General features: G+C 31.7%; 1 protein-coding gene and 1 long non-coding RNA gene across 2 annotated transcripts in view; one reads left to right on the top strand and one right to left on the bottom strand.

Moving 5' to 3' along the window:
- Positions 1 to 767: 767 nt before the first annotated feature.
- On the bottom strand, positions 768 to 7,597 carry LOC143206591 (uncharacterized). Its single transcript, XR_013008465.1, has 3 exons — positions 7,459 to 7,597; positions 876 to 909; positions 768 to 826 (listed from the first exon to the last, which is right to left on the bottom strand). It is a non-coding gene; the product is annotated as an uncharacterized LOC143206591 (long non-coding RNA).
- Positions 6,471 to 19,841, top strand: part of LOC143206587 (uncharacterized) — a 34,453-nt gene continuing 21,082 nt past the window's right edge. Inside the window, exon 1 of the mRNA XM_076419196.1 lies at positions 6,471 to 6,723. Coding sequence (XP_076275311.1) covers positions 6,672 to 6,723 — 52 coding nt within the window. The 5' untranslated portion in view covers positions 6,471 to 6,671. The remainder of the gene's footprint in view (positions 6,724 to 19,841) is intronic.

Genomic DNA, 19,841 nt, shown 5'->3' with positions numbered 1-19,841 from the left:
CTGATATTTCCCCGGTTTGCAAATCATGATTATTTTAGCTACTTCCCAAATGCCAAACATTGCGTTAAATATGTATGTTAACAACTTCGCACTCTTGTCTTGTAGGTCAGGATATTTTTTCTAGAGTTTTTCTGCAATTAATATCTCTCATTATTATTTAAATTCTCTGATAGTAATTGTCTCATGGTGTAAGTCGTTTTGGGAATGGGAAAATGGGGAATTAGAATATTGTTAATTTTATTTTCTTCATATTTAGATAGCTCAGACGGGAATGGCTTCATTACCTTTCTATGCTTTTGCGGCATGAGGGAGCTTTCTTGTTGCTTTTCAACAATAACCTGTACCCTCAGTTGCTTCCTTTTTTCCAGAATTATTTTGCTGAATTCTACATGATATGTGTTTTTTTCTTGGAGATGGGGACCATGAACGAACTGTCTCCTCTGTATTTTCTGTTATGTTTATTGCTGCTGTTTCTATATCAGTATGGATTTTTAAAGCAAATTTAGAGAGATAGAAACTATCTAGCTTTATTGGTTTTATTATTATACACGAAAGACATGATTTTATATGTTCAGCTAGGTTGTGCTCGATAAATATTGGCGTAAACACTGCGCAAGTAATTTAAGTAATTCCTATCTAAGCTGCAAGCTCCTGTTTTCAATGGTTGATTTTTAGATTCTTGATGTTATATTTGAAACGTTTATATCAATAATTATAAGTTTCATAAGCTACAATATAGGTACTTCATAACCTATATATAAGACTCTGTAGCAATATGCAATAAAAATGTGCCCAAATTGCTGGATTTTTTCATCTCGAACTGAGTCTAAAGAAATCAAACTAAAATTGAAAACTTCTGCAAACTAAAATCTTACCACACTAATGATGTTGACACTTGGCGTGGCAATCCTGAAAAGAACACAAAAAAAACATCTATTTAGTGTATTTCAATGGAACTATATATAATCAATCGTGGTTACAACATCTGTTATAAGACCAAAGTAGTTATAGAGTTGTTTCTCCAATGAGTTACCATTTAAATTGGTAGCAACCTTAACCGAAAAACTTCTAGAATCGATGATATTTCACCAGGATTATTGGAAGAACTATCAGGAGAATCAATCTTCATGTTAACATATATATTTCATGTTTTTGCTTGCGAAAAAATATAATTATTTCACTTGAATTATTGTTAGAACGACCACCACAGAAGCATATAATTGGTTCGCTTAAATCATTCTTGTTAAGTTTGTTGTTCGAAGTGGTTTTGTTTTAAGTGTTTGGAGCTATATTTGACACCATAAAAAAGAAGGAAGTCTTCATTTTGGGTTCTTTGGTTACGTAAATTATTAAACAATATAAAAAATGATTATAATTCATCTCGATAGTAAAAATGTTTGTATACCTAATGTAAAGCTATTACAGAAAGCGAACATCGTTTTCCAAAGAATACTAGTTTCCAAAAATGGGTTGATCAAATAAATAATACCAAATAATGTGGTTTAAGCACCAATTAATCATTGCAACCGTGTGTGTTATAGGAATTTTGGTGAGGAATTCAAAATTAATCTTCCTTCAAAAAGATATTTTAGGATAAATGCCTAGCTAATTTACTAATTACATATACAATTATTTATCTATTATAAGCTTATTACAAGGCACAAGGGATAGTGATGGGAATATCAATTTGAGTAGTTAATAAAGCTGTTCGAAAAATGTGATGCCATCGTATAAAGATGTTATTCGTTGCAATTCAACCAATTAAATATTTATTTACTATTTTAAAGGCAGCTGTTTCCTTAAAAAGTCAATTTTTGCTGAATTCACCTCCTTTTATTTGTTTAAGGAATATTAAGAGTATTAGTATCTTTGAAAAAGCATTGAAAACTCTCATAACCAAACCATTTTTTTGATATTATTCTCTCAGAGAAATTTATGAAGAAGATGATCACGGCGGTGCTTTAGATAATTAACTTTTTTAACGAGAGATGTATGGCTAGAGGTTGAGGAATCGTCAATTGACTCTATTTTTTCAGGCCAAGAGGACTTTGCTCTAAGGAAATCAAAAGTTGAATATTACAGATTAGTCTATATTTCATTTTATACTTGGCAAAACTTCTAAAAACGAGATAACGTGCAAGCTTTTTCTACATTATTTATTATGTAGTTCCACAAATCAAATACGCAAGACTGATTTTTATAGAAGCTGCATTGCTGCAGCGCAGGAGCAAATTAACGATTCCATCAAGATTGTTTTATTATACTGTTTCTATATCTTTAAGCTATCTCTTTTATTGAGTTCCTAGATTTGGCCACAATAATAAGTTATCAGTTATTTTGAGATATATCTTAAAAAAGCCTCAAAATGTTCACTGGTTTAATTGTCTAACCAATAATGGTATTCAAAATAAAATGCTAAAAATGACTATTGGATGTTTATTATATTTTTGTGACAAACAAATAAATGCAATAAAAATATTAATATTTAGAGAAGTGTTTAAGCTGCGAATATATTTTTATTGTTTTTCAAAGTACTCGCCACGATGATCGATACACTTTTGCATACGTTTAAACCAATTTTCAAAGCATTTATTATATTCAGAATCAGTTATCTTCAAAACATGGTTTTTGAACGCTTCAATAACTTCTTCAGGCGATGAAAATCGTTGACCACACAGTTACGCTTCGGATGGGAACAAAAAGAAGTCATTGGATGACAAATGAGAGCTATACGGCGGATGACCCATCAATTCGATGTTTTGAGTGCTCAAATAGTCTCTTGTTTGAGCCGATGTGTGAGAGCTCGCAATTGTCATGATGAAGAACAATCCGGCGTCTCTTGTTTGTGTTCATTATTTCACCGAAGACTTCTGGCAAAGAAATAGTTGTGTACCAATCAGAATTTACTCTTCTACTATCCTCTAGGGGCACTGTTGCAATATGACCAGTTTTCCCGAAGAAAGAGGCCACCATTTTCTTTGAAGTGCTTCGTACGTGAACGACTTTTGTTTGATTTGGTTCATCTTGGGACACCCATACAGTCGACTTCTGGTTACTTTCGGGCTCATATGAATATATCAATGATTCCTCACCTGCCACGATCTTATGAACGTCTCTCGAAACACCGCAATTGAATTTCTTAAGCATTTCTTTGCATCAATCGGCACGAGCCTTATCAATTTGAGCGATTGTCAAATAGTGTGGGATCCAACACGAACATAATTTTCGCACAGCTAAGTGTTCATATAAAATCGCATATATGCTGGTGGAACTAATGCTTAGGGATGCATCAATCTCACAATGGGTGACATGACGATCTTGCTTAATCATTTGGCAGACAGCATCGATGTTTTCTGGCACAATAGCCGATTTTAGACGACCGTCACGAAACTCGTTGGACAGCGAACTACGACCACGATTGAATTCACTAAATCAGCGATACACGGCGGTTTTTGATGCAGCTTCATTGCCAAAAGTCGAATTAAGTGGATTGATGTACTCTTGTTATGATAATCCACGTCCAAAATCGTGATTTGTGAATTATAGCATTTTGAGAGAAGCAACTTTTGTTATTGCGAAAAAAAATGGAAAAAAAAAGAAATTTCGCGTGTTGATAAAATACTGGTTTTTGAAGGGAAAAAAACAGTTGAAGAAAAAACTTGGCTTGATGCAGTGTTTCCGGACACTGCCCCAGGAAAATCAACCATCACGGATTGGTATGCTAAGTTTAGACGTGGTGAAATGAGCACCGAAGTCGGTGAACGCAATGGACGTCCAAAAGAGGTTGTTACCCACGAAAACATTTAAAAAATCCACAAAATGATTTTGAATGACCGTAAATTGAAACTGAATGAAATAGCAGAGACTCTAAAGATATAAACTGAACATGTACATCATTCACGAATATTTGGATATGAGAAAGCTCTGCGCGAAGTGGGTGCACTTTTGACTAAAAACGACGAGTTGATGATTCGGATCAGTGTTTAAAGATGATCAAGCGTAATAAACCCGACTTTTTGCGTCGATGTGTTTCTCCATTATGGATGAAACATGGCTCCATAATTTCACTTCGAAGTCCAATCGACAGTCATCCGAGTGGACTGCATACGATTAACCCGCTCCAAAGCGTGGGAAAATGCAACAGTCGGCTGGCAAGCTTATGGCGTCTGTATTTTGGGATGCGCATGGAGTAATTTTCGTTGACTACCTTGAAAAAGGAAGGATTATCAACAGCGACTATTACATACCGTTATTAAACCGTTTGATGGACGAAATCACCGGACAACGGTTGCATTTGAAGAAAAAGAAAGTGCTGCTTCGACAACGCACCGTGTCACAAGTCAGTGAAAACGATGGCAGAAATCCATGAATTGGGCTTCGAATTGCTTCCTTATCCACCGTATTCTCCAGATCTAGCCGTCAGCGAAAATTTCCTGTTCTCAGATCTCAAAAGAATGCTTGCTGGGAAGAAATTTTCGTCACATGAAGAGGTGATCGCCGAAAGTGAGGCCTATTTTGAAGCAAAGGACAAATCAATGTATAATCAGTGTATCACACTTGAAGGGAATTATGTTGAATAAAAAAAACTAATTTTGCCAAAAAAATATGTTTTACTATAGTAGGCCGGGGACTTTTCAATTGACCTGTTAAATGAAGTTAAAAAAGAATAAAAAATATTAGCGCAAAATAGGCTACTGGTTTTGACAAAATATTTTTGAGAATATTAATATAACTTCCAAGAAAAGCACTAATTAAGTTCGACAACCTAATAAATGCTTCAAACTGATTCAGACTACAATATGTACCACAATATGGTGTATAAAGTAATTATTATTCCTAAATCAGGAAAATCATATTATGAAACAGCGTAATACCGGCCAATATCACTATTACCGACATGTGTTGCCGATTTGTACAAATTATTTGAAAACCTTTTATTGAAAAGGTCAAAACCAATCATTGAGAAAAATATTCGCCAATTCATCAATCATCAATTTCGTCTCAGGAAACAACATTCCATTATTCATCAGGTTCATAGAATCAGCAATGTCATAGAAAATCTTTAGAAGAAAATAATATTTATTTTGCAATATTTTTAGATGTTCAAGTTTTAGATATTCAGATGATATGGCTTGGCATTACCTTTAACGTTAAACTCAGTTGGAAGCCACATTTTTCAAAAAGAATACGAGGAAGTCAAACTAAAGTACAAAAAATGTACTGGTTGTTGAGCATGTTGTTTTACCAATTCTTAAAATTAGCTTTAAACTAATAAATACGAATCTTAAAAATAATAATAATCGTACCAAACAAAGCTACTGCGAGGTGTTGATGCTCTATGGGGTATACGTAACGGCAATGTGCGTAAGGTAGAAACTGTCGATAACGTCATCGAGGGCTATATCCAAAGATATAAATAGAGGAACCATCTCTACATCAAGGTTAAAGTTCCCTAACTCCTAGGTAATGACACCTTAGTCAGAAGATTAAAGAGAATGAAAGCTAGAAACCTGATCTAGTTCAGTGAAGTTATAAGTAAAACTCAGTGCACATTAAAAACAGTGACATAGATATCAAGCCCAAAGTGCCTTTCGTAAAATAAGTGATTTTAAAACGGTACCAAATTAAGATAAAAACAAATAGCCTATTAGTGTTTATTTACTAAAGAGCTATAGTACATAATAATAAAAATATTACTGATTTTTATCAAAAATGTATTAAATATTAATAAAATAGAAAACCTTTATAACTATGTACCACACCTATTATATCTTGAATCAAAGATAAAAAATAATATAATTTAATGTCTTGTTATTTTAGGGCAAATGATGTGGCTCGGTGAATGGAGGTAAAACGAAATGAAACAGTGGTGTTTACATTATGTGACCGTTGTTTATTGGCTATAGAAAAAAAATGTGAAAAATACAATTAGATAAAACGGATGGCAGCGGTGTTACCTGGAGACGAGGCTTGGGCAGTCGATGGTGGCACGTCTAAACCAAACGATTTTTGAGCACTGAATGAATGGAAATACCCTTCAATAACATGCCAGATAAACGTTTCGGGATTGCCAGCTATTCGTTATCGGGTTCTAGTTGGCGCTGCTGGCACCCCGCCCGTGTTCAACATATGGGATTATATTTCTGGGTATTTTGTAGACCGTTAATCCACGATGTAAAATTCGACATGCCTCAAGGTCGCTACACTATCAACTTCCTTCAATTGTTATTGTTATATGAATTGCATTTTTTACGAATCTTAAATGTTTTAAAAGGCCTCATTAAATTTACTAACCATCCTCTGTGTGTCGACATATTAATGTACCTTGATTAACGCTCCAAATCTCAGGTGGAAAACAACTATTAGAGACGGTCGAAAAACAAATCGACATGGTAATCGTCGTCGCAGTGAGAACGATCAAAGGTGGGAGTTGGGAGAGGAGGGGGTAAGAAAAATTCGCCAAAGATCGAACGGAGAGTTCAACTAATAACTTCACTCCGTCTCTGTCTGAATCGTGTTGTTTCAAAGTTGATTACGTAAAAGAAAAACGCGCCAAAGTACCTGTTGAGTTCTTCACGTACGCTTTTATTTTAGTTCACTGTCGCACGCATCGCAGTGCGTTTTATTAATATTCCAGCAAGCACTAAACCCCTTACACTAAATCGGGCAAAATGTACAAATTAATTAGTGTAGTGGTCTTACTGGGACTTAGTATACTTAAAGGTAAGAAATATTTATATTTTTATAGGTATTTAGATTAAATTATTACAGCAGATACAGGAGAAACTATGATATTCGTAATTTTGCCTATTATATTCATTCAGGTAGCGATTGAAATTTATAGAACTAATTCCGCATCTACGAAGGTTTCCAGTAAATAATAATAAAGTCCTCATTTATTTCTAGAATGGCCCTTTTTTCTTATTAATTTAAACTTTACTGAGCTTCACAAAACACCAGAATGTTGGTATGAGTATGAGGAAAGGTTCAAAATTGTTTGTTTATATCGCCTTTATGCCAATCGCTTAGAATAGATTCGAGACAAACATGTCTTGAAATGAATAATGTTAATTAAATGTTCCTTATATGTAGAAAAATAGCAGCGGTTCTTGAAGGTTTACCCGGTAATTATTTTAGATTCATCAACAGTTTTATACGTAGTTAATGAAGGCCTCTAGCAAATATTTAATAAATATTGAGTTCTTGAATGATATCGTTGATAATTTATCTATTAAAGTCTAATATGTATTAATAAAACAGGAAAAAAATGGACAAACATTTCATGTTTTTCATGAGATTCAATGGTTTGGACACTGTTAAAACTGGAAATATTCCGGAAGGGATGTTTGAGTATCGATTCTTAATAGTTAGACTTCCAAATTTAAGTATATCAATTGATTATATTTGATAATCGATGATGTTTGATAAATATGCAACACTTGCGAAGAATGAACTTACCTAGTTGTAGCCCCAAAAGAAAAACGGCGCTAGTCACCGTTTGATGCAAAATTTAAGAATACAGATTTATTTAAATATGCGACACCATAAATTTACTTTTTTTTGTCTTTTGTTTACGTTGAATAATACGCGACAGTTTAATATTGTTGTTTGTCTAGGTGGTTCGCTTTCTGATGACATCATCACAACTCCATTTACGTGTTAATCAACATGCCAAAATCATATTTTCTTCATATTCACCAAAAACTTCTTTTATTTGGTTCTAATAAAAATGTTCTAGAAAATAACACGGATGAAATACGTGCTGTTTGGTTCACAATGAACAATTTTTCGCATGTATTTTATTTACATCGATCGAGTACCGCCGTGCAGCGATTTAACGTTGTTGTTTGTCCAGGTTGTTCGCTTTCTGATGACATCATCAGATATAAATTTTGATGTTAATTATTATTTTCCAACATCAACAAGTGTATAATCTGTTTCTCTTCTTTCGGTTCTGTCTATTTACCTGTTACCCGTAGTTCATGGTATAAAGTTGCGGATAGCGTTTATAATATCGTGTACTTCCGTATTAATTAATTACTAAATTATCAGGCATGTAAATTAATTAAAAAATATTAACAACACATGATGTTAGTGTGTATTAATGGCATCGCATCGGGTACATTTGTAACAAATTCATATGTAACAATTTTATGTTGAAGCCTCATTCGCTTTAGTTTTCATCGAATGTTGTATGAAGCTTATGGCTATCATGCTTCATCTATTTGGACATGTGAGTTTTGATTTAAGCGTTTTAAAAGTGGTGATTTTGATACCGAAGGCAAAGAGCGTTGTGGACAGGCTAAAAAAATTTGAAGGAGATGATTTGACGGCATCTTCGATTAGATCCCCATTAATGGGGATTGCTATTGACTAAAATTGATGTGTTTGGGAATGGCCGGAATAGTTTTTGTAATAGATCCTAGGTGTTTTTTTAACGTATTTTATATTATAGGAGTATAATCATCAACTTAATGTAACTGTAAATGCTAACAATGATTACTTTTTAATCATAATAATCCCTAAATGGCGCCAACAATATTGATTTGTTCGTGAATTTATGTACTACTCAATGAGTCCATAATATAATATTGTATTTGTCTAAAATACTTAGAAAGGTATATAGTATTAAATAAAGGAACTAAAGTAACTGCATCATTTAGAACGTGGTAAATTTTTTTGCGCGAGATATTGTAAGATAATTGAGTATCAATGTCATGTGATTTAACACTGGTTCTTTTCGAATTATATTTTTCGTAGTTTCATTTAAACTCCCTGAATTTTTATACACTTCTCTGATATATGTAGTCAATCCTTGAAGTGAGAGTTCGGAAATATTTACGAATATTTACATCTGACTTATTTAAAAGGTTACAACAATAATCGGAATTGTAAAATGTTCTTAATATACAATAAAAATGACAATTGTCACAAAATTCTTACTCATATGCCACTTACATTAATATACATAATACACAAAATTTAATTAATAGTGAATAGAAACTAAAACCAACTTCTAAACAACAATTTCAACTTCCAATTTATTAAAAATAATAAACTTCTTAGAACTAATGGTAAAACTTAGGTAGATAGATAGTTAAATACATTTTAATCATTCAATTAATTTACTTGTTCTCGTTGCTTGTGACAACAGTCTACCTAATCAAAGTCATTCCAGCTTGAAGTCCTGCTCGCCAGTGTCATTCAGATACAATAATATAACTGTCGTTTGTAACCAAATTCTGTAACTGCTGAAAATGCCTACACATTTCTAAAATGACTCTGATTGATTCTAAAATGATTTCTAAAATGAATTTCCTAATGGATTACTTCTATACTTCTTGTTATGCTTCTGAGGTTATATGAAAATGCTAAGTTCCTCAACAGTTCTCTTTTGCATAACTCATTTTTTATCAATTCCATCTGCAGAGCATTTACTTCCTGAATGCACAGTCTTAAGTGAAGTCCCTTTGTTTGTAAATATGTTTGTGCATCATTCGTGTCATATAGTGCAGTTTACCAAATTCCCAGGAAACCTCTACAGTTGCTTATATCGAGAGAGATCATCAGCTTCAAGCTTGCTCAAAATCAACTTAGAAAATTCTCCAGCAGTTTTATCTGTTGAAATTGTTCAAATATTATAGGCCCCCTCTATATTACACCATTGCATAATAACAATTATAATTCAAGATACTAGTTTTATCATAATAGCGCCATCTCTTTTTTATATCTTAAAGTCTCCTTTTACCAACGATCCCTTTTATCAGGACTGGATCTACAGTTTAACGCGGGTTTCGAACCACGATCCTCGCATTAAGCCTACCGACTGGCGAGCCCACTTAAAATAAATTATCCCAGAAGACATTCGGTCATAACCATCCTGTTTACTGGGGTGAGTGGGATCATTTTCCTTGTCGGATTTTGAACTCTCGCCTAAAGGCAATCACAAATATTAAACAATCACAAACATAAATTTACAACCATGCCCCAGCAGAATTGGAACCCGCGACTATCGTAATAGTAGGAGGGCCGTCCTGTCGCCTTAAAAAAATGGTTAATTTCTAAGACCTACAATATTTCGCTATATCGATATCTAAAAAAAATATCTACGTTAACATGTTGCTTTTTAAATACGCACCAGAATAACATACGAATTTGTTGACTACTCTAATCATTTTAGTTATGTTCCGAACAAACATTTTCACTTCGTGAATTAACAGTCCCTAGATAATTAAAAAAAGAACAGAACCATTGTATATAATATAGTGAGGTGACCATGAAAATCAATATACAATTGAATTTCATTGCCTTTTCGAAAAAGTTGTTTAGTATAAGTACCAGTTTAGATAGTGCTTAAAAATAAGTATTCGTGATATTGATTGAATTTACAATTGCAATATATAGACTAATAATTTTAATTAATCTTGGAATATTTGAAATATACTATGTAAAATTTTGATGATATATAACAAAGTACTATTGTCGTTATAACTACGTATTTTCTAAATTGAATTACCAATTGCAATGGGATGTTCGAAGACATGTGTTAAAACCATGAAAGCCTAGAACTTAGTTGGGAAGCATTCCCCTTCCAGGCATTGTCCCTTTTAATTATCACTTGATAAACATTCGCTATCACAGAATATCAATTTTGTTGACACCCTTCTAAGTTATCACATGCCCACCAATTTATAGCTGCCCATAATAGTTTTTGAGACACTGTATAAGGCTGATTGACGATTAAACGCTGGGCACGTATCGACTAGAGATTGTGCTATACCGTTTTTTTATTGTTTGTTACCACACAAAATGTCAACCATTATGACCTAGTCTGTAATCACCTGGTAGGTAAATGCCTTACCTATATGGTCGAGCTGCTTGAAAGAGAAAAAAGCGCATTATTCGAACAATTTTTCGACATTTTTTATTCATAGCATGTGCCCAAACGGAAAATGGACGAACCATAAAGTAATTCTAATAATGAAATAATACAGATCGACGTACATGAACAGGCGTGGTATCGACAATTATCTATTAAGATATGTGGTCAATTTAATAACATATTTCTACGTACATAGTTCAGTGTGGTTTGAATAAAGTCGTAGCATGAACAATAACTCATGAATTGTTTTGTTAGAGAATAATCATAAAAACCACTACAAAAGATGTGTTTTTCTGTTATGGTTTTTTCCATTGTTCAAACTGGTCAGGTGGAATTCGGGAAGCTTGGGAGTTTGTACTTATTAAGTAAATTTATGAAAAGGAAGCAATTTTATGAATGATTTGGATATTGATGGATGTATTGTGAGAGAACTATAAAGACCAACATAATTGGTTCATCAATTGAATGTGGAATAGTGTGGGATGTTCTTCATGAGCCATAGAACGAAAGGGTGATTTTTTAGATTGCGGAACCTGACTGAAAAGTTAATTAAATTTTCTAATAGGGACATGCTTATATTAGACGTTCTCTAAACGAACATGCTGATTTAGTCAACATTCTATCCTTTTGGGGGATGCTCAATTACTCTAGTTCTGTAGATGAGTGGGAATAGTAGTTTGTAAATAGTATTGTTGTTACAAATGGGGATCGTTTGATTTGCTTGAATTAGTACTGGTTGTAGGCAGTCAAGATGATATTTTTCAATTTAGGGGTGGTAATTTGTAATTTGTAAGGCTATTTAAAGCTGAACGAAATTAAAACTGACCAAAGAACATTTTTGGACTTATTAATGGTGCAAAAATCGTAAATATGTCATGCCAATGTAGTATAAGGAATCTTAAAAATAAACTGTTTTACAGAGATGTATTTTTGAACGATAAGTATATTTAACATACAGCTAAGTAATGGAACTTTTTGCTGCAATCGTTTCTCTATATATTGAGGCAAACATATTTTATAAACTAAAATTTCTTAGAATATCTCTGACTATGACTCTGATATGAAGAACACTTTTAGGAATAGTTAAATATGAGGCAATCAGGAATATTCTCGATCATCAAGAGTAAGGGACAGCAGTTGTTCTTTCTCATAATAAATATGTTGAAAACGTAAGAATGCAAGCCTTTTAAAACAGCCTAAGAAATAACATTAGTAATTTAGTATTACTACATAGCATTTTTCGTATTGCAAAGTACCTTATGAACTATCTACAAAATATTACTTAGGAAATTGATTAAAAGTATACTCTTCATACAGGCAATGTAACAAAGATGACATAATACTATAATAATACTATTCTCTTCAATGATAACACAAAAATATGTGAAATATTGCATCACTGATAGTGGCCTATCCTTTCCAAAACCCAAAGAATAGTGAACATTGCAGGAGGTTAGAAGGATCTATTTGATGAAGAATATAAAAGTATAGACAGATGTAGTTAAACTAAAAAAACCTATTAAAGATAATTGATGTTAAAAATAGGTTCAAGTCGATTTCGATGGACTGTTTACCTGATTCACAAATATTACTAATAGTTCAAAAATAGGTTAACTATCTTTATTTCTAACATTTAATCTAAATAATATTTCGTTAGTTAAACCTATACATGGCATCAGGCCAGTTTAAGTAGTTTCTTTAATATAATCATTGCCTATTTCAAAAATGTTGGAATAGTGTTCGAAATAAATATTTATTTATTTAAAATTAGCATGTTTATATAGTAAATTAAGAAAATTTTCCGCAAGTTGGAAAAATTACTAAGTCTAATGTTCTGATGTCATAGATGTTGAGATATTAAAACCATTTTTATATACAACGTCTGTATGAAGTCATAAAACATAACATTAAATGATCAGTAAATTCCTAAAAAGCATTAAAGTAAGTTAATTAGCTTAGTGTAATGTGTAAATAATAAAGTGAAACCAAATATTTTAATTATCGCGTTTACCGCGTTAGGTTTTGTTTAGACAATAGTTTCACTCTGTGTTTTTCCTCTTTCTTTCTTTAAAGAATAGAAACTTTTATGTTTTTGCTATTTTGGTCGAAGCAAATTACCATCGAGTAAGATTATTTAATTGTGTTGTCATTTGTTTTTTCATCAAGATAATAGATGACACAGTATTGATTCTTCACGACTTTTTACAGCAGCCTTCTTACAACAGCTCAGTATACATAATTTTGTTCTATTGAGGACCTGTTTTTATAACTATTAATCTTAAAAATCATTTTCACGAATATTATTTTGAATCGATTGAGGATGTTAAAGCGGAATCAACGAAGGCTTAGAATGTCATTCTAGTAATAAAATTTAACAAATGTTTCTAATAATGAAAGTAACGTTAGCATATATACAATATATTCAAGAAGAGTATTAGTTTGTAAAGAAAGACATTATTTTTAAAAAAGTTTGTATTTTATTTCAAAACTCTTTCTTTATTAAATAGTTTCAACAAGCATTAATTTTGTGAATCGCTACGCTTTCGGTATACAGGGTCTGTCGATTTGAACATATGAATCTTAATTTACATAACGATTTACATATATATATATATATATATATATATATATATATATATATATATATATATATATAGATAATTAAATATTGGATGGATATTAAAACTACTTGCATCTGTGTATTGATAGGCTATAGAGACGATGGGAGTGATGCAGAAAGGAATAAAATGCACACAACTCTATTAATGTCTAACTTACAATTTGCCTCTACAGTGTTTTGTCCTTACCTGTTCTGCAATAAAATAAATTAAAATTTAGTAGCATTTTCAGTGCTTCTACCATTTAGTAGATTTCACTACACAATCATGTTGATATTACATCGCGCAAAACATATAAGCTTTAGTATTTGCTTGTGCAGTAGAAACTTGTTATGTAGGATTATTCATTATCTTGTCTTTGAGATTGAGATTGTCTTTCAAATAACAATTTTTTTTTGTATTTTTATTGATATATGAACAGTGTAGTTATAGATGAAATTAATATGGACAGGTGTACTATGGTTGACTTTTATTTTCCATGTCTGGGTCACTAGAAACATATAATTTTTCCAAAGCTGGTCAATTGACTAAAATTTAGCTTCAAAGATCGGGAGAAAGTATTTCTAGTAGTACTATTTTAATTATTCATAATTCAAAATAACTACTATCTGCGATATTAAACGATTTATGGAAATACCAGTTTGGATTTCGAATTCACCACTCTACAATCAATCAACTAAGTGCACAGAATCACAGCGGTTATTGGAAAGGCATTCGAAGAAAAGAAATACTACCCTGCAATTGTGCATTTATGGCATTTGGAATTAATATACAAAATGAACAAATTGCTACAGCGGAATTAGAGTCGACTGCGGATTTCTATGAGAATTTCTAGACCCTTTCATAGAGGGGCATTCTCAATACTTAAACCTATTTCGGCTGAAGTTCTGTAGGGTAGGGTCTTGGGATTACTCCTATATCTGCTGTATACTGCTGATTTCCCAAAAACAAAAGAGTTATTATGGCAAAAGATGTAACTCTGTCTAAATCTGTAGAAAAGTAAGGAAAAGTTGACGGATGCCCGATTCCTCAAGTAGAATCAGTTAAATACCTCTGAATATTTCTCGATGGTAGGATAAATTGGAAACAAAAAGCAGAGCAGGTTAGACTGAAAGTCAAGGTACTGGTTAGTCAGAAAATTGACTAGACTATTGTTAGACTTAACCTAAAATCAAAGAGATTGGTTTATCATTCAATCATAAAACTAATTTGGACCTATGGGGTTGCTTAGAACATCAAACCAACTAGTAATTCAACGCACCCAAAACATTGTTCTACGATTAATTACCAATTCTTATCGCTACGTAACCAATGAAGAAATGCACAATGACCCCGAAATCAAATGGATACATGAGGTGATCCAAGATTTCGCCTTTAAACATGAAATAAGGTTGCTAAATCACAACAACGTGGAAGCTACTGGACCACACGCAGGAAATCAGAAGATTGAAGTGAACCAACCACTCGAACTTGTTTAACGTATATTTAATGTATTCTTAACTTTAGTTTAAGTAGATTAGCTTTATCTTAATTTGGGAAATACATATTTATGCATTAATCCTTGCTCGAGTATTTATTCAAGTACAACAGAACAGTAGTTATATAGTATTTTGTAAATTAAGATTGTACTAAACATATCTAATATCGGATATAATAAAATAATACAAAATTAGTATAATGAAAATCTTATATTGTGTTAGAAACTCTTGAAATACAATGGTAAAACGATTACCACTTTTTCATGGTCAAATAATACAACAATAATGTAAAACTTTAAAAATTAAAGAGCCTTAACAAGCTGCTAACTTACGTAATCCAAAAATAAAAGTAAAAAAGCATGTTTACGATTTCGTCGACTTACAAAAACGGATGTAGATGCGTATTGAATTATTCCTGTCGAAGAAACCTAGAAAAGAATGTTATTGGTATATGTAAATTGGCCAAACTTGTTTTGACCGCTAGTAACGGTTGAATAACGACTTTTTAATTCCCTATTTTAATCTAAAATCTATTTGGCGCTTAGTTAGTTGTAAGAAAGGCGCCTTAAATTATAACGACAGGTTTATGTCTTTTTATAAAAGAAAGGGTTTTGAAAGGACATGAATTATCAAAAAGCTATGCGTTATTATACGAAATTTTTACTTTGAATTTGTACATATGTCTTATCTGTCAAATCCACTACGATCAAATTTTTATAATGGACAAATTGTAGTGTACTAGGTGCTTGCATATATTTTGATCAGTGATATATTTTTGTGGAAATTCGAAATATAGGTAGGGGTAAAAGTCTCGCTACCATTTTGATTGCACGTCATCTTGTTTATATGACGTTTAGCTCAGTTTCGCTTTAACCATTGCGTTGCGTAGACTTCCAAATTTTATTATGGATAAATATATGCCAAAAAAACGAGCAGAAATAGTGACAATATTTATTGAAAATAATCATTCCACTATTGCCACTCAGTGGAAATTGCGTCAATGATAGCGGAACTTTTGCCCCACCCTATATATGACCAGCTGTTAAGAACCCAGCCTAATTGATGGTTTAAGATTTCTCTGCGTAAAATAAAAGTTTTCTATTTGGTATTATTAAGTCTTTTTTTGCATTTTCAACATTAATGGTTTTTGTGGTTTGATTTGAAGAAATATGCTATGGAAGCTCACTAAACACTTTTACAAACTAATTCTAATGCTTCTCTGTTATATCGCAATTGCCGGAGTTGGTCATTTTAAAATCAATTTAAAAATGGCTATTTTTACCTCAAAAAATTGAATAAATATCCAGGCGTTTACATCCATTTGGAAAGATCCAAGAGGAACAAAATTGGTTACCACACGAATTGACTGAAAATGCCATTTCGAAACCTTTCATCATCGCGATTTCATTATTCTACACGTAAAAGAGTTTCTCTGGCGTATTGTGGCTAGCGATGAAAAGTAAATCTAATAGGATAATCTGAAATACAAAAGGTTATGGGTTAGTCCAAATCCACATCGACACCGAAAAAGAATATTAGCACTAGTAAATCATTGCAAATTTGGAATTAGAGTATATTGATAATGTATATATATGTAGTTTTTACTGTACTATATACGATGAGTCATTAAATAGTCATACTTTTCATAAAGCATTGCTCATATCTAGTGACAAATTGATTTATCACTTGAAGTGTTTGTTTTAGTGTCTTGCAACCATTATTACGATGACTCGAATACGAATAATAACTACAGGTGCTTTAACTGGGTTTAAGCTGTTCTAAATATGTACATAAACTATTACGTTTGTGTCAACTTAATTATTATGTCCACTTATTACTAAATTTTCAATAATATTGGATGTATAGTGATAATTATTGCGTTTAACAATAATACTTCAACAACTAGGAACAAGAAGACTTCTTCAGTTAAGTGCCTTAAAATTTCGAAGATCAGTCAACAACATAACCTTCTAGTATATGAAATAAGGCACTAAGACCAAATAGAATAATGAAATGTCAACTTTATATTGCGAGTACAAATTAACAACAGCCTTTTTTTTTCAAATTTGAAGATTTATTGAACGAATTCAAACCAAGTGTGATTCACATTATCGAAATTTTTACATTTATATTATTAAAAGAAAAGATTAATGTATACACATATATTTATGACAAACTAAACAAATATTTAACAATACAAAATAATAGCAAAACCAATGTATAACAAAATAATTTGCAATTTTAATCTTTCTTAATTAGCGAGTGTATGAATTTTATGTTCACATTAACGCAATCTTTCCATCGTTGATTGTTCACATTAACTAGCGTTGCATAGTATTGTCCACAACGATTGGATCATATTTTAGACTATATGCGAATTAATATTCATGTTAGCTCCCTTTAAATGTAATAATGAGGAATAATATTGTGAACAAATGTTTAGGATTGACTTAAGTCTGTTGGCGTTATCTTTTACATATCGGCAGATTTTTATTAATATTCTGTAACGCCAGAATAAACTCCCCGAGCTTTATATGATAATGTATGGACTTTGGTAAAATTTTGCTTACCTCTTGTTGATACACTTCTCACATCTCACATTTTATATAGATTTAAGATATTAACTATTAGGAATAAAGAAATTTTAACAAATATATATTTAATCTCATAAATAACAGGTTAATTGAAAAGTCCCCGGCCTACCATAATAAAACAAATTTTTTTGACAAAATGAGTTTTTTTTTGTTCAACATCATTCCCTTCAAGTGTGATACACTGATTATAGCGACCCTCTCGTCGTTGTTTTTGGTCAAAACTGAGCTCGCGCGGCACCCACTTTGCACAGAGCATTCTCATACCCAAATATTCGTGGATCATATGATGTATACGTTCAGTTGATATCTTTAGAGTGTCTGCTATTTCATTCAATTTCAATTTACGGTCATTCAAAATCATTTTGTGGATGTTTTCGTCGATAACAACCTCTTTTGGGCGTCCAATGCGTTCACCGTCTTCGGTGCTCATTTCACCACGTCTAAACTTAGCATAACAATCCTTGATGGTTGATTTTCATGGGACTGTGTCCGAAAACTCGGCATCAAGCCAAATTTTTGCTTCAACTGTATTTTTTTCTTCAAAAAGCAATATTTTATCAACACGCAAAATAATGATCCGACAGCTGTCAAATTTATACACGCATCTTTTGAGGGTTAGGGCAAACTAAAAAATATATGGATTTAATTCTAGTAGCGCCATCTATTGTATCAGGCTTATCAACTGACCTGTTCTCAAATCAAGACTGGACCTTTTTAGCTGTGTGTACGGGCGCATTGTCATCTTGGCCGTAAGTGCAGTCAAATATCCTAATTTTTTCTTACCAAATCAATTTTTTATATGTATTGTTTATACTTTGTATAATATATTATTCTGTTCATATAGTATATTTCTACACTAACACTAAGAAAAAACACATTCTGAAGTATTTGGGAGTCTGCACTATATACAGTCCGAACAGCAGATCAACAAACTTTCTCCTATTCTATTCTCTTACATGTAACTAGCCACGAGTTAAAAAAAATAAGGTCAACTAAGGTACCGTAAGATTTTTTAGAGATATCGTAGGTTGTTTAAGATGTCCGCCGTCCAAAAGGCTTGCTCAATTTGTATAGTAATATATTCAGCCAAATATACCGTTAGATTTTTATTTCATAGCCCGCTAAGAAATATCTATATACAATTAACTTATAACAATAATAAAGATAATTATGATGTGGCGAAGATGAGGTATGATGTATTGGATTAAAAACTGATAATTAAAATATTAATAAAGATAAATGGCAATTGTGATATGATTATGATAATTATTACTATACATAGTAAGTAGAATATTACTTCAATAAATGATCAACATCTTACTATAAATCTTACTCTAAACTATACATCTGCCTACTAATCCGATTAAATGGAATAAACGTTATATTCTAAACATTTCAGTGCTGTTCATTCACTATTCTATTGAAGCATTTAACATCATTAAATTTTATTACATATCAATATCATTTTCAAAACATTATTTAAATATTACATTACTATTCTTCAGTATTTTCTTTCACTAAATTTTTATTTCTTTAAATAATTCCCCAAATAACATATTTGATTAAAATGAAAATACTATCACGAATACAAAAATCTGTTGAAATATATTTTTTTAATAATTGTTGTTTTGAACATTTGTGTTGAACCTCGTACAATCACTGCAAAACATATTCTTATGCAATAAAAGGTTGAAACAGCTCAAGGTGAACCTAGTCATAATAATTGTTCAATGGTAATGCGCTGTTCGATAGAATAGCATGGTTGCGTTCATAAACATTTTTATATCGTTATATACTTCAATGAGTTTTTCTATCCACATATTTCTAATTGCAATATATTTGTTCCGACTTAGTCTAGTCTAGTTTAAAAACACATTTGATATGTTTTATATATATATATATATATATATATATATATATATATATATATATATATATATATATATATATATATTATGATCATGAGTTAGACACAGAGTATATCAAATGTATTATTTATGAAATAAGATATGAAAATATCTTTATACCACAACGTATGTTAATTTATTGAATATATACTCTAGGTAAATAGTTCAATGTAATTATATCTAAATAAATAATGAATAAAATATATTATTCGATCAATTACAATATATAATGAGTAGTATATTATATGAACTAAATTTATTAATAACATGTCAATTGAAAAGTCCCCAGCCTGACACATAGATGGCGCTATTAGAATTAAATCCATATGTTTTTGCGAACGAAAAGATGCGTGTATAAATTT

This window comes from Rhynchophorus ferrugineus, unplaced genomic scaffold (genome assembly GCF_030347505.1).
Source record: "Rhynchophorus ferrugineus isolate W39M unplaced genomic scaffold, kcgeb_rfMv2 rfM1, whole genome shotgun sequence".
In the NCBI taxonomy this organism is placed as follows: Eukaryota; Metazoa; Arthropoda; class Insecta; order Coleoptera; family Curculionidae; genus Rhynchophorus; species Rhynchophorus ferrugineus.
This window is presented reverse-complemented; position numbering and strand designations above follow the sequence as displayed.